Source organism: Otolemur garnettii, unplaced genomic scaffold (genome assembly GCF_000181295.1).
Source record: "Otolemur garnettii isolate 467f Iridium unplaced genomic scaffold, OtoGar3 scaffold00055, whole genome shotgun sequence".
NCBI classification, from domain to species: Eukaryota; Metazoa; Chordata; class Mammalia; order Primates; family Galagidae; genus Otolemur; species Otolemur garnettii.
In genome coordinates this window covers 7,805,836-7,820,035 of record NW_003852450.1, presented here as the reverse complement: position 1 = coordinate 7,820,035, position 14,200 = coordinate 7,805,836, and the positions used below count along the sequence as shown (strand labels likewise).

At 50.9% G+C, this 14,200-nt stretch overlaps 1 protein-coding gene across 1 annotated transcript; it reads right to left on the bottom strand.

The window, feature by feature from the left end:
- Positions 1-1,574: 1,574 nt before the first annotated feature.
- Positions 1,575-5,009, bottom strand: PHLDA3 (pleckstrin homology like domain family A member 3). The gene is made up of 2 exons (XM_003792281.3): positions 4,091-5,009; positions 1,575-2,232 (listed from the first exon to the last, which is right to left on the bottom strand). The coding sequence occupies exon 1, from the start codon at positions 4,532-4,534 to the stop codon at positions 4,157-4,159; it is 378 nt and encodes a 125-aa protein (XP_003792329.1). The 5' UTR covers positions 4,535-5,009; the 3' UTR covers positions 1,575-2,232; positions 4,091-4,156.
- Between the last annotated feature and the right edge of the window lie 9,191 nt (positions 5,010-14,200).

Genomic DNA, 14,200 nt, shown 5'->3' with positions numbered 1-14,200 from the left:
GCATACTTGGAACTGACATGACTGGGTGTTCCAAAAAAGCAGGGAGTGCCAGAAACTAGAGCCTGCTATCCCCTCCACCTGTCCCCTACCCCTATCTCATGCTGGCTGTGCCCCCCTCAGCCCTTTGCAGCCAAGCTCCAAGAAGCTCCCTAGTGCTAGACAGAGGAAGTATTGTCCAGTGCTCCCCTGGCTCCTGATGGCCAGCTCTCTTGGCACCAGTTGGCATTGACTGATCTCCCCAGAAGGATCTGGGTTTCTTGGGGCAGAGATTGGATCGTGTCTTTCTTCTCTGCATCCCCAGGCCCAAGCACAGCACCCAGCTCATAGAGGCATCTAGTTTATGGAATAAATGTGCCCTGTCTCCCAATGCCCCCTGCTCACAAACACTCCATTTCTGAGGGCCTGGATATCTCTTTTCCTTATGTCTGTAATCCCCATTATTGGTGATCCTTTGGTTGGATTGAAAGAGTAAAGATTCTATTTTATAGGCTGCTATTTTATAGAAGGATGGAGATGCTAACCCTTTCCCATTAACATAGCCTAAATCAAGAGAGGGGAGGCAAACACCCTCGCTCCACCACTACCCACTCCACCTCCCATAGAAGTGCTGCCATTCTCCCCACCTTTTTCCCAAAGCCCATGGCAGACATCACCAATTGATCACAGCATTCTGAGTTAGCCCAGATCTTTCTTACCACCGATCAGCATTGACATGCAAGATGCTTATTTGCCATGGTAGGATTATACTATCCTGAAGTATCCATGAACAGCTATATAACCTAATATGATAATAAATGAGTTATTTGTAAAAATTCCTTTGTAATTTATCAATTCTTAATCAATTGGGAGATGTAGTTCACATATCAGATGAGCAAGATGTTCCTTTGGACTCTGAGAGACTGAGACATAGGAAAGAGGAGTTTTGATTGGAAGGCAAGAAAAATCTGAAGGGAAACAAAACATGTTGGAAGCACAAAGAGGTTATTAAAGAGATTTTAAATTGCTGAAGGGGGCTGCTCAGCCTCCTTGCTAAGAGACTGTGAAGTAGGCCACTGCTTTGAAACAGGGAAAGTCTGACATGTTTTAACTAATGGAGCAAAGGAAGGCAGAGTGAACTACTGAACACAATGCGGAAAAGTCTCAGGGTTTACCTCATCAGTACTTCCTGTGTACATCAGAGCAGTCATTTCTCTATACCTCAGTTTCCCGTGTTGAAATTATTCCTTTTAAACTGTCCAGTAAAAAAAACCTTACTGTATAAATGTATAAAGCCTGAGTGTATAAAGGACAGGGAGACAAGCTCTGCCCAGAAAACTGAACATCCTCCCACAGTGGCAGGGGCAGGGTGACCTTTTGTAGAAGAGGAATCTATGGGGACAGAGCTGGCCAGTGTGACATGCCTCAGTCCAGGTCTAACGTCCCCTCCTTCCTAGGACTGGCAAGCCTGGGATTGCAATGTCTCTACCTACCCAGGCTAGAGATTTCAGAATGGGCTGTGGATTGGGAAAGTGGGGGTGGAGAGAGAGATGCTCCAAGCCATGGATCTTTGTGTGTAAAGAATTTTACTCAACAGATGCCCTTGTAGGGCATCTTCATTCTGGGATAGGCATGAAATGGTAATGGCCAAACCCACTCCCACCCCCACCACTTCCAGGCCTAACACCACAGTGGAGGGAAAAAGGGTAGAGTGGGGGAAGAAGTGTGCAAAGAAAGGGCCTGGATGGGTGGGGGTCCCGAAAGGACCTAAGCAGCAGGAGACCCCCAGGTGTGGGCCTCAGGCCCAGCAGCTCCCCCCTTCTTAAGGTGAGTCCAGAGACTGTCCCAGCATAGTTCCTCCTCTGGGTACCAGGCTGGCCTTCTGAGTTCTGAGGCGTTGGCTTGCTGCCATTCTCCTTGGGAATGCCCTCCTCCAGGCATGGCACAAAGCCAGGGGGGTAACAGCAGTCTGCAAGACAGATGGCAGGACTACAGCAGAGAGGGGGCTTTGATACCAGCTCTCCATTGTGCTATATGAGGCCAGCCTGTGGCCAGACGACCCTGAGCTGGGCATGTCCTGAGAGTCTGAGAGTATGGAAGGGCTGAATCTTCATCCTCAGCCCTTCAAGGCCTTCTGCCCTCTTGTCTGGGCTCCGTCCATTCCCTCAGCTCCAGTGCCTCCTCCACATGTCCATGGCTTCTGCCTCGCCACATGAAGCACAGTCATGCCTCCTCCAGCCAAAGGGGGCAGGGAAGCTGGCATGAAAGAACACCAGTTACAGAAGGACAACACTGGGGCAAAGAGTACCTACTGAGCTGGGTGTTTTACACCAGACCTACCCAGCCTTTTTCATATCAGCATGAACACAGAAAACAGTATTTGTACACACTGTAGTCAGTGGAAGTTGCTTCCTCCTAGGCCTCCCTAAGGCTATGTGATCAATGTGGATCGATACTCAGCACAGGAGTGTGCCTGACCTCTAGCCTCTTAGCTAACCCTGACTACAACGTGGGAGGGAGCTGACCCCAGGATCAAAGGGGGCACTAAATGGGGCCCCCAGGTTCACTGGACTCTCTACGTATTGAAGTGACAAGGCCTGCAGGTGGGTGAGATAGTATGTGAGGTGGTAGTGGGGGTGAGGGGAATATAGGTTCCCACTAGAGAAATTAAGACTAGAGTGGTGGCTCGGCGCCTATAGCTCAACCGGCTAAGGCGCCAGCCACGTACACCTAAGGTGGCAGGTTCGAATCCCCAGCCCGGGCCCACCAAACAACAATGACAGCTGCAACCAAAAAATAGCTAGGCGTTGTGGCGGGCGCCTGTGGTCCCAGCTACTTGGGAGGCTGAGGCAAGAGACTCGCTTGAGCCCAGGAGTTGGAGGTTGCTGTGAGCTGTAATGCCACGGCACTCTACCCAGGGGGACAGCTTGAGGCTCTGTCTCAAAAAAAAAAAAAAAAAAAAAAAAAAGACTAGAGTGGTATAAATCCCTTCTCAGCTCTGCTCCTAGTTCCCATGGGGAGGAGTGGCATCTGGGGAAGAGGGGACAAGGCTGAGAGCCAGGGCTTCTAAGTTCTATTCCTGGTCCCTCCCCTGAGCCTTCCTGACCACAAATCCACCCCCACCCTTGCCTACTGCTCATGGAGGATTAGGACATCACAAATAACAACTCACAACCCCATCCTGCACCCAACCACCCCCCTGCCTCAGTGCCCCATTCCCTCCTCCAGCTTCTCCTCCTCTGGCCCAGCCAGACCTAGATCAACATTCATGGGCAGGTAGACAGCCAGGCTACCCTCTTTGGCATTTGTGGTCTGGCCTCTGGCCTGGCTTGCCCATCTGCCAACTTCTCTGTTCTCTCAATAGCTCAGCCCTAGGACCCCCAAGCCCACTGTAAAGAATGGGTGGCTATATTGCACACCTAGGCTATATGGAAATAAATTAAATAATAATTTAAAGAGGAAAAGAAAAAGAATGGGTAGTTAGAGCCTTCAGACCCAGTTTAGCCAAGCCCTACCATTGAGGCTCCACCGAGTGCTGGGAGTCCTTGGCTGGGTTCCCAACCCTTGATGACTCCTTTCTAACAGGGATATGGTCTTTCTGCATCAATTCCACGTTCAAAGTCTAAGACAGGCGTTCATCCTAGAAAGGAGGGTAGTTCTCCCCAACTCATCCCCACCTTTGGTCTCCACCCTTAGTTCTACCCAGCAGCCAGAAAACCAGTTCAGAAGTTTCCCTGGGTTGGGGTAGAGGCCTACAACCTGGGGGACTGTGCAGGCCAGCCGCCCTCCACCGGAGTCAGGGCTGAATCAACCTGTGGGAAGGCCCATTCCCCCACCCTGGAGTCTCCTCCCAGGGCTTCCATCTTCCTCTCAGACACCTGGGTCACATTCAAGACCCTCCTGCCTGGTGCCTCAGGGAAGATCCAGCTCCACTCAGTTGGCCACTGGCCCAGGCCTCCCATGTTCAGATTCCTGGGTCCTTAATCTCTTTTAGCCACAGGAACCTTCCCTAGGATTGTCGGGCTTTTAAGTGGAATGCTGGTCCCTGACTCGGTAGGGAAAGAAGAGAAGGGAAGGAAGGAGAAACAGAGGGCTCAGTCCTCTAGGGACTTACCTGACATGACCTCCAAGCACCAGCAGTTGTAGGGAGCATGAAGGTTAAGATGGTACGCCTGGTGGTTTAGGACACGAGGGTCCCGGCCCCAAGGCTCTGCCGGGCACGCACTGTCTGGATGGCCTGCTGGTTCTTGAACTTGACCAAGCCTAGGGTGATCTGGGCGTTCCAGCCAGGGTCTTCGAGGGGGCAGCGAAAGTCGATCTCGCCGCCGCCCTCGGTCACCAACGTGAAGTAGATGTGGCGCCCAGTGCTTTCCACACACTCCACAGCCTTGATACGGTCGAAGCTGAGCTCCTTGGGCCGGCCGCCGGTGCCCTTGGCCTCGAAGAGCTGCAGCCCGCGCTCGGTGAGCACGCAGCGCTTCCGCTTCCACAGCTGCAGCAGCCCACTGCTGCGCTTCTCCAGCACGCCCTCCTTGAGCACGGTCGCCGCGGCCGTCATGGGCACCCCACGGTTCCGAGACAGCTGTAGGCTGCGGCGGGTGTGACGCCCCTCCCCGCTCGGCAGAGCCGGGTTCTGGGGCCCTGGGCTAGCTGGCTGTGCCCCCTACTCACTGGCGCCCTGACTGCACCGTGCGCCCGCGCCGCGGCCCTCAGGACACCGCTGCCCGAGCGCTGCGTATTGATGCCTCTGCCCGCTCGGCGCCAGCCGCCCCGCTTCAGCCGAGATGCCCCGCCCCGCCTCTGCCCGATGCCTCTGCGCCTCCCCGGCCCGTGAGCCTCGCCGCCCGCCCGCTCGCTCTCCTGGGCTCTGTGTGTGCGCTGGGCGGCAGCTCGCGGGATGTGCCCTTACATGTTCCGCCGCTCGCCTCCTGCGCCGCCCGCCCGCCGCGCATTCCTGCCCCGGCGAGCCCTCCCCTCCGCGCCGCGCACCGGCTCGGGTAGGGCCCCTGTGGGCGGGGCCGCGGTGGGGGCTCCGGCCCTCACTGGAAGCGCAGGGCGCTAGGCGGGACCGCTGCAGCCGAGAGGGGGCCGCTTACCCAACAAGCCCAAGCCTTCTGGCCTGCGGTCTGCCGCTTCTCGGAACACAGCTCCCCCAGGCCTTGGACGAAGGGGGTGGTAGTGGGGGGGAGGATAGGGGAGGGCGCAACTCCTAGATTGGAGAAGGCGCTGCTTGGGAGGGCCGTGAGCTTTCTTCTTTCCCTTTCCCCAGTTTTATTTTCCTTAGAGAAGGATGGGGACCGTGACATTAGGCCAGACACTGGAAGATGGCTCTCCTAGGTCCTTATTCTGCCCCACTTTGGTCAGCTCCTCCAAGCCCACTGTTTAAGGGCCTATTCACCCACGTGTTAATAATAGATTATTATGGGACTAATAATACGTAATAATCACAAGAATAAGACCTTTCTGTACGGACACCTTGTGTCTCCATCTTCCTGGCCAATAAGCAGAACCTAACGGGCACAGGGAGGGCCCAGTTGTGGGGGAAGGGGGCGGGGGACATAGCCCTTCGTAGGCACATGCTCACCTGAAGCTCTTAACTCCCAGAATGCCCCTGCAGGAGAGGGAGTAGACAATGCCTTAAGAGAAGAGAGGTAAAAAAGCGAGGTGTCTCCTGAGGACTAGAGGCCAGCAGTGGAGGGAGCTAAAGGTGGCCACAGTCCTCCCTGAGTGAGGCTCCCCCATGGTCTCAGCCTGTCTGACAGTCATGCCTTCCCATGGCTCCTCTTCCCCACCCTCCATAGGAGTGCACCAAGCTGGCACAGTCCTGCCATGATTGAAAGTTCTTTCCCTGAGTAAACAGGGCTCTAGACCAGGCTGTGCCCCTCACTGTTTTATCTCTATCAGTTCTCCCTACCCCCTACTGTGCTTGGACCTCACTTATGTCCTCTCTAGTTCCAGGCTAGTTCTCAATTGTAGACTTTTAAAGTTTACAAAGCCCTCTCACATGTTTTACATTCTTAAGTCAGATAGGTGTTATTAAGAAAAATGAAACTGGCTCGGCGCTTGTGGCTCAAGCAGTTAAGGCGCCAACCACATACACCTAAGGTGGCAGGTTTGAATCCAGCCCAGCTGGCCAAAACAACAATGACGGCTGCAACCAAAAAATAGCCGGGCGCTGCGGCAGGCGCCTGTGGTCCCAGCTACTTGGGAGGCAGAGGCAGGAGACTTGCTTGAGCCCAGGAGTTGGAGGTTGCTGTGAGCTGTGATGCCACAGCGCTCTGCCCAGGGGGATAGCTTGAGGCTCTGTCTCAAAAAAAAGAAAAAGAAAACTAGGCCGGTGAGGTGGTTCACGCCTATAATCCTAGCACTCTGGAAGGTGGATGCAGGTGGATTGCTTGAACTCATGAGTTCAAGACCAGCCTGAGGAAGATTGAGACCCCATCTCTAAAATATACAATAGCTGGATGTTGTGGTGGGTGCCTATAGTTCCAGCTACTCGGGAGGCTGAGACAAGAAGATTGTTTGAGCCCAAGAGTTTGAGGTTGCTGTGAGCCACAGCACTCTACCAAGGGTGACCAAAGTGAGACACTGTTTCAAAAAAAGAAAAAAAGTGAAACTCAGAGAGGTCAAGTAAACTAAATGAAGTCATACATCTTCGTAAATGGCAAAGCCAGGATGAGAATGTATGGTGGCTAATAGGGCCTAGGATCTTTTGATAATACCAACACTTCCTCTACATAAGCATCTGAGTACACATAGTTCCCTTTACAAATGACCTGCCACCCACACTTTTCTTTTCAGCTTACTGAGTGGAGCCATGCCAGGCTTTTGGTCAGAGGACAGAGGCAAAAAAAGAACAAATATTGAATAGCAACAGTGAGTAGACAAAGAAAGGGCCATAGGAGGGAATTCAGCAGGGGCTTACTCCACTGCTACAAGGGTCTTCACCAATTAAATATCCAGTTCTCAACACTGCCACTTTTTTTCTAGTGGCCGGGATAGGTCCTGGAAACCTGGAGTCCTGCTCCCAAGTCTCATGACCTCCTAGGAGTAGAGGAGATGACTCATTGAGAATCTTTCCCCAGAATTGGCATCTTGCTTGGTAGCCCCATCTGGGAGAGGCTCAGGGCCAAGTTGGATTATTTGGGCCATAAGAAGAATAAAGAAACATTCCAGCACCAGGGGAGCAGGGTAAATAGGGAGGGGGCTAATGCTGGCACTCCCTTTCTGGTAAAATATCTATACCTCCTCTAGGAACAGAAGCTCTAACTCAGCCTTTTGGGACACTCAGCTGAGGCAGTATTGGGCCCCAGCGCTACTTTCTTAATCCCTATTGACTTGTTGACTGCATTGATGGACAGAATGTACCCTGGTAGCAGCCCAGAGCTGGCTCCTCCTCTGCCCACCCCAAAGGGAAGGCTGATCTGCACTGTCAGTCAATCTGAGTCCAACTAGAACCAGCTAGATTACAAAACAGCCCTAGGAAACAGCATGCTGGAAAAGTTTCTAGCTAGGTCTGAGCCACTCCACATTGTATTGGGAGGAGGGAGCCATGTGAGGAGGAGGAACCATTCTGGGTGGCTACCTAGGACAAGGTAGAAAGAAAAATGGGAATAAAGTGGGATAGAGGCAAGACTGGGACTCAGAGAGATGCAAAAAGTAACACAGCTTAATTTTTCTACAGTACATTTTCTTACTAGAAATTCTGTTAGTGGTCATAAATTGTTAGATTCAATCTAAAGAAAAAGAATTGATGACAATTTTATTAACAAAATAGAACATATACTAACATTGTAAAATTTTTTTTTTCTTTTTGAGACAGAGTCTTACCATGTTGCCTTCAGTAGAGTGCTATAGCATCACAGCTCACAGCAACCTCAAACTCTTGGGCTCAAGTGATTCTCCTACCTCAGCCTCCCAAGCAGCTGGGACTACAGGCGCCGGCCACAACACCCAGCTATTTTTTGTTGCAGTTGTTGTCACTGTTGGTTAGCTGGCCCGGGCCGGGTTCCAACCTGCCAACTTTGGTGTATGTGACCAGCAGCATAAGTACTGTGCTACGGGCACCAAACCTAACACTATAAAAATTTTAAAACTATACACAATGTCACCCCTTTGCTCAAAATCCACCAGAGCCTTCTCATCTTATTCTGAGTAAAGCCAACGACAGTGACGCCACCTGCAAGGGCCTCCAGGATCAGCCCTTTACTTTCTGACCTCACCTCCTGAACTCTCCCGTCCTTCCCCTGGACCCAGCCACAATCCTTACCACCCTTCTAGGAAACATAGAAAAAAAGCTGGGTACCTCACTGGCACGTATCCCATTATCCCCTGGCGATGATGTGCAAACAGATCACCTGGGGATCTTATAAATGTGTATTCTAATTCAGTAAGTCTGGGATAGGATCTGAGATTCTGCAGTTCTAGAAGTTTCCATGTAACACCACGGATTACAGGCTACTAGTTTACAAAACTGTACTTTACATAGCAAGGGTCTAGAGCAGTGAGTGGTCTTCAAAGTGTGGTCCCACACCAGCAGCATCAGTATCGCTGGAGGAGTTTGTTAGAAATTCAAATTCTAGGGCACGGAGTGGTGGCTCAAGCCTGTAATCCTAGCACTCTGGGAAGTGGGGTGGGGAGAATTGCCTGAGCTCAGGAGTTTGAGGGTAGCCTGAGCAAGAGTAAGACCTCATCTCTAAAAAAAAGTAATGCCTGTAGTCCCAGCTACTTGGAAGGCTGAGGCAAGACGATTGCTTCAGCCCAAGCATTTGAGGTTGCTGTGAGCTCTGACGTCAAAGCACTCTATCAAAGGCAACAAAGTGAGACTCTGTCTCAAAAAAAAAAAACAGAAGAAGAAAGGAGAAAAGAAAAAAAAAAGGAGAAAGAAGAAAGAAGAAGAAGAAATGCAAATTCTAGGCTCCACTCCAGACCTACTGAGTCAGAGACTCTGGGTTTGGAGCCCAGCGATCTATGCTTAACAAGCCCTCTCTCTGGTGATCCTGATGCACATGTATGAGAACCACTGGTGTCGGGGAAGAAGCACTTAGCTAGGAGACAGGTCACTCCCGCCCCAGCTGTAACAGTTGGTGTTAGTTACCTTGGACAATCAATTCCTCCATCTGACCTAAGTTTCCTTATCTGTAAAAAGGAGGCTGTCTACCTTTGTCTTGCAAATTTAGTACAGATTTGCAAGAAAGCATGACTAGTTTATGGGGGTTAGAGAACTCCCTACGTAGGCAAGTAAAGAAGGACACAGCTATTGGATTTGCATTCCTGGATTTGTCAGGCCAGGTATCTTCTCCTCACCTAGATGGGGCAGGAAAAGGGGTTTGTCCACAGTCCTACTCCCTACCCCACACCCCTACTTCTGGGCTTCGCATTTACCTTCCAATCCGTAGGTCCCTCTCTGCTCTTTTCTCCCTAGAAGCCTGGGGGTAGGGAGAACCACCCTTCTGCTGACCTCTCCCTGAGACTTCTCCTGACCTGCTGGAACCCCTTTGATGTACAGCCCTTTGTTCTAGGGCTTTGGGGTTTCCTCGGATCTGTTTTTTTAAAGGGAAACATTAAAAAAAAAAAAAAAAAACAACCATGGTTTTAAGTCTCTAATGACTTAGGTTTTATGGGCACCATTGCAACAGACCTCAAGTGAGCAGCAACCCTGCAGCCAACCAGCCCAGGCTTGTTCCTGGGCCTGGCTATCTTGGTGGAAATCCCCTCCCACGCTCAGCCCTTTAATCATTTTCCAGCCCAATAACTTTTCCTGATTCACCAGGGATCCCTTTCGTCTTGAGAGCGCCCACTGCCCCTCTCTGATGGAGCTGAGTCTGAACTTGAAGGCATTTGATCCCAGCTTGGGTTTGACAGTGATTGGACTTGTGGGCTGGGAGGTCAGGTTGGGGCCTGCAGAATTTTCCCTTTTCCCATGCCATCTTGGCATCTGGGTGCCCACATTGTAGGAGCAAAGGGGCTGCCCTGGAATGACCCTCGTCCTTGGGGACACTGGGGTGGAGAGGCAAGGATGCCAGGTGACTGGCTAATGCCCAAGGAACTAGTGGCCTTAACCAACTTGCCAGTAATATTAATAGCTGTGCAACCCTTGACATAGCAATTGTTTTCTGTTCCATAGCTTCTCTTTTCTTTTTAATAATAATGTGCTTTAAATGCAAATAGTACTTGAATGAATTTCTATTACAAAATATTCAAAACATAATAACATCTTTTTACCACTCTTCTGGTCCCTCCTAGCACAGGAACAACAATAACTTGGGTTGGTGTGGGTCTTGCCAGACATTTGTCTTCACTTTTCACACATTTGCACCCAGAATAGTATAAAGCAGGATTCTCATTGGTAATGGCAGGGCGGTGGTTGGAGGATTCCTAAGTCCCCTTCGAGCTCTGACATTTTCTGTGTTTGTGGATGGTTTTTCCCTCTTCTCCCAAAGAGCAGACATTAGTAGGATCTCCCTAAAATTACAGGAAGAAGGAGAATACAAAGAGAAAAAAGATTGCAAGAAAAGATAAAAGTGTCAGTAATAGTTCTTTCTCATGTAGGTGAGATTATGGATGATTTTTTTCCTGCTTGCCTCTGATTTTCAAATGCTTCATAGTGAGAGTTTATGAATGTTATTATTCATGAGTATTACTTTGATAGGGAAGTTCCCATGCAGTGTCATTGTTGAAATCAGGCAGAGTAGAAGGCTGTTAGCTGTCCAACCTGGGACTGGGGCCAAAGAGAGTTAACAGGTAGCTCAAGGCAGAGAGACATGTGGAGGGGCCGAGGGAGGAGAGGGAAAATCACAGCCTGTTCTTAGATGTGATGATGGGGAAATTCATAGAAAAGAACTTTAGAGTAATTCCTACTGTGTGTGAATTAAATATTCTGTGATCCAGGCCTCAGGCTAGGGTCTGGGATCCAATGGCGAATTGAAGAATCAGAGCTCTCTTCTTAATGGGGACTGGCACAACAGGGGAGGTAGAGTTCACATCCTCAGGGAATCCCTTCCTATCTTTGGCAAGGAGATGCTCCCTCCTCCTGAAGAAGGTCCCAGAGATATCCTGACTTTGCAGTAACATAGTCTCCCAGTACTAGGTGTGTCCTATTTAAGGTCACATCACTGCTGGTATTAGTATGCATTCTAGTTGGAATGGGCCTAGGTTATTATGCACAAACTCCCTGCAAAGCTTAACACCACAAAGATTGACCCACTCATATCCTATGTGTATTCTATTCGGGCAGAACTGTTCATTGTTGTACACACAGATCCAGGTTAATGGAGATGCTGTCTTCACATCACTGCCACCCTCTCTGCAACTGGAAAAAGAAATGAGTCACTTCTGGTCTCAATTAGAGGCCATATCTAAATTCAAGGAAGGAGGAGAAATGTAACCTTACCATGTGCTCAGAAGATGAGGAATATCTGTGAACATCCCTAAAGGACCAGACAGTGTGGTTGCCATGGGAATGGTGGGGGCCCCCAGGAGGCAGGACTACAGACTCCTCTTCACTCCAATAGGGAGCAACAATGCCCCTTGGCCCAGGACCAAGCCCTTATACTCTGTGAAAGAGTCAGGCTGAGGTCAACACAGTAGAAATGGAGAAGGTTCAGGGGCATGTGCTTCAGAAAAGGCACCGAGGATTTGTCCAGGCATGAAAAATGTCCACTAAGGGCTTTATTCATGATAATCTGCTTCCTCAATTTCCATGGCCTTTGGGGGTGAGTCTTCCTAGGCCCATAAATGCAGAACAGCAGAGTGGGGTGAGTCCCCTGGAGCCTGGCTGCACAAGTGTGGTCCCAGGAGGAGCAGCAGCACCACCTTCCCCAGGGAGCTTGTGAGAGATGCCTAATCTCAGGCCCCACCCAAAGTTACTGAACTAGGATTTGCATTTTAACAAGATCCCCAGGAGATTCATATGCACATTAAACCTTGAGAAGTACTTCACTAGATCTAATTTAGGCCAACATCTTCATTTCACACTTGAGGAGCTAACACCCAGAGGGGAGGAGAATGGCTCAAAGTCACACAGCTGGTTCCAATCCTGGCTCCACAATGTGCCAGGGACTTTGAGTAAGTCATTAAAAATTCACTGAATTGGCTTCCTGCCTGTGGCTCAAGCGGCTAAGGCGCCAGCCACATATGCCTAAAGTGGCCAGTTCAAATCCAGCCCGGCCCGCCAAACAACAATGATGGCTGCAAAAAATAGCCAGGCGGGCACCTGTGGTCCCAGCTACTTGGGAGGCGGAGGCAAGAGACTCGCTTGAGCCCAGGAGTTGGAGGTTGCTGTGAGCTGTAATGCTACAGCACTCTACCCAGGGCTACAGCTTGAGGCTGTCTCAAAAAAAAGAAAAATTTCACTGAATCTGATTCCTCTTCTATGACAAACAGATAATATAACCACCCCCTAGTGCTTATGTGATAATCACATAGAACAGCATCTATACTGGTGTCAAGCATATAGCATGTGCTCAGTAAATGTTAGCTATTGCTATGGTCCTAACTCACTGTTCTAGCGTCACTCCTCATACCCCCAGTATGTACCAGTTTCTTCTTAAGATGAGAGTGCAGGGATGGGACCTGGACCCAGCTGCCTGCCATTTGACCTTTGTCGGGAGCCAAATGACGCCAGATGGCCGCCCATCCCCTGTCCCGCAGGACGGGACAGACCTTGAGCCAATTGCCCAGATTAGTCTTTGGTTCTTGGCTTCAATTTGATCATTTGTAAATGGATATGTGGGTTTTTGTGAGTATTAAATAAGTTAATACATTTAGGGTTTTCCAACAGTCTATGGCACAGAGTAAATGCACCGATGGATGAATGGTGTTTCCAAAATGTCCAAAAGGAGGCTAGTGTGGAGAGAGCTGGGCCCCAGGCAAGGTAAGGGTCTTTCTCAGAGGGAGCTGCTTCTATCTTACCACATTGACCCATTTTAAGTCCCCAGTCTGTTTCTCCCACCCCTGGACAGTCTGCACCCCTTGGTTGTGTTTTTCCTTCTCAGCTAATGAACTACTGATCGCCCGGATGCCCCTATCAGGAAGCACAGAAAGGAAAGGCCAGGCCATGTTTGTGCTGGGGAGGAGCGGACAGGCAGCCGGGCAGCTGCCTTCAAATCTCTTCAGCGCTGAGAGAAGGTTTAGACCTGTTTTGGATGACTGTAGGGGACAGAAATAGGAAGTTCCAGGAAGTGCTCTCTAATCATTAGAACTGTTCAGAGGCAGCCGCCGGGCGGGGCGCTAAGCTCGGCTTGTCCCATCGGACGGGTAGCGGCCGTGCTGGGCGGCTGGACTAGCCCGCAGGTTCTTAAGCCTGGCTGAGCTTGAGCACCAGAATCACCTGAGTAGTCTTTCAAATACGGATTCCCAGGCCCCACCCCAGCCAACTGAATCAGAATCTCCGAGGGTGGGGTTGGAAATCCATTTTAAAAGGCTTCCTCCGCGGACTCTGAAAATAAGGGGGCGGACTTGGGGCGGGGCAGGGCGGGGCGGGGTCAGAGGTGGTTGATCTGAGTTGCTCACTCTACCCCACCTACCTCCCTCACCAGCTCTGGGTGTGGTGACGGAGGGGCTGGATTTCTGCCCCTCAAAGAATTTCTGTGCCCTCCATTCGGAGATCACTCCCACACCTAGCAGGAGCTCCCCTAAAGATTTCTGTCCTCACTCCCCAAGTCTACCTCCCTCCGGTCTCCCTGTCCCTCTCAGGCTCTCTGGTGACCCAAATAGGTTGCTAAGTCTCTAGGAGCAGCACGAGGAAGCTGGGTCTCCCTCCCATCAGAAGGGTCAGCTCTTTCCCTTCACACCCTAAGAGCCCAGGGCACGACCACTCCTGCAACTAGGCCTTGCGCCTACCAAATGCATTCTCCTGGGGGCGCTCTGGACGCTTTGTTCAGAGATCACAGAAACGAGAAAAGAAATACCTGAATTTACATAAATATCCTTGCTCACCTCTGTGCGCAAATCCTCCCAGGGAGGAGAAGCTAACATCAGGGATGAGTGCGCGGGGGCACACAGGAGCTAAGGGTCTTCAGGGCCCACTGGGAGAGAAGGGTAAGAGATGCGCCGGACGGGAGAGCCTGTCCTTTGCCCCAACCCCACAGCACCATCTGCTGTCTCGTGGCACAGCGCAAGCGCCGCGCCTGCGGATGCTGGGTCCCTAGCTAGCGGACCTTCTTTCTCCCAGTGCACCCCGACCTCTTGGTGCCCCTCCCTCCTTGCCGCACCCTCCCGCCCC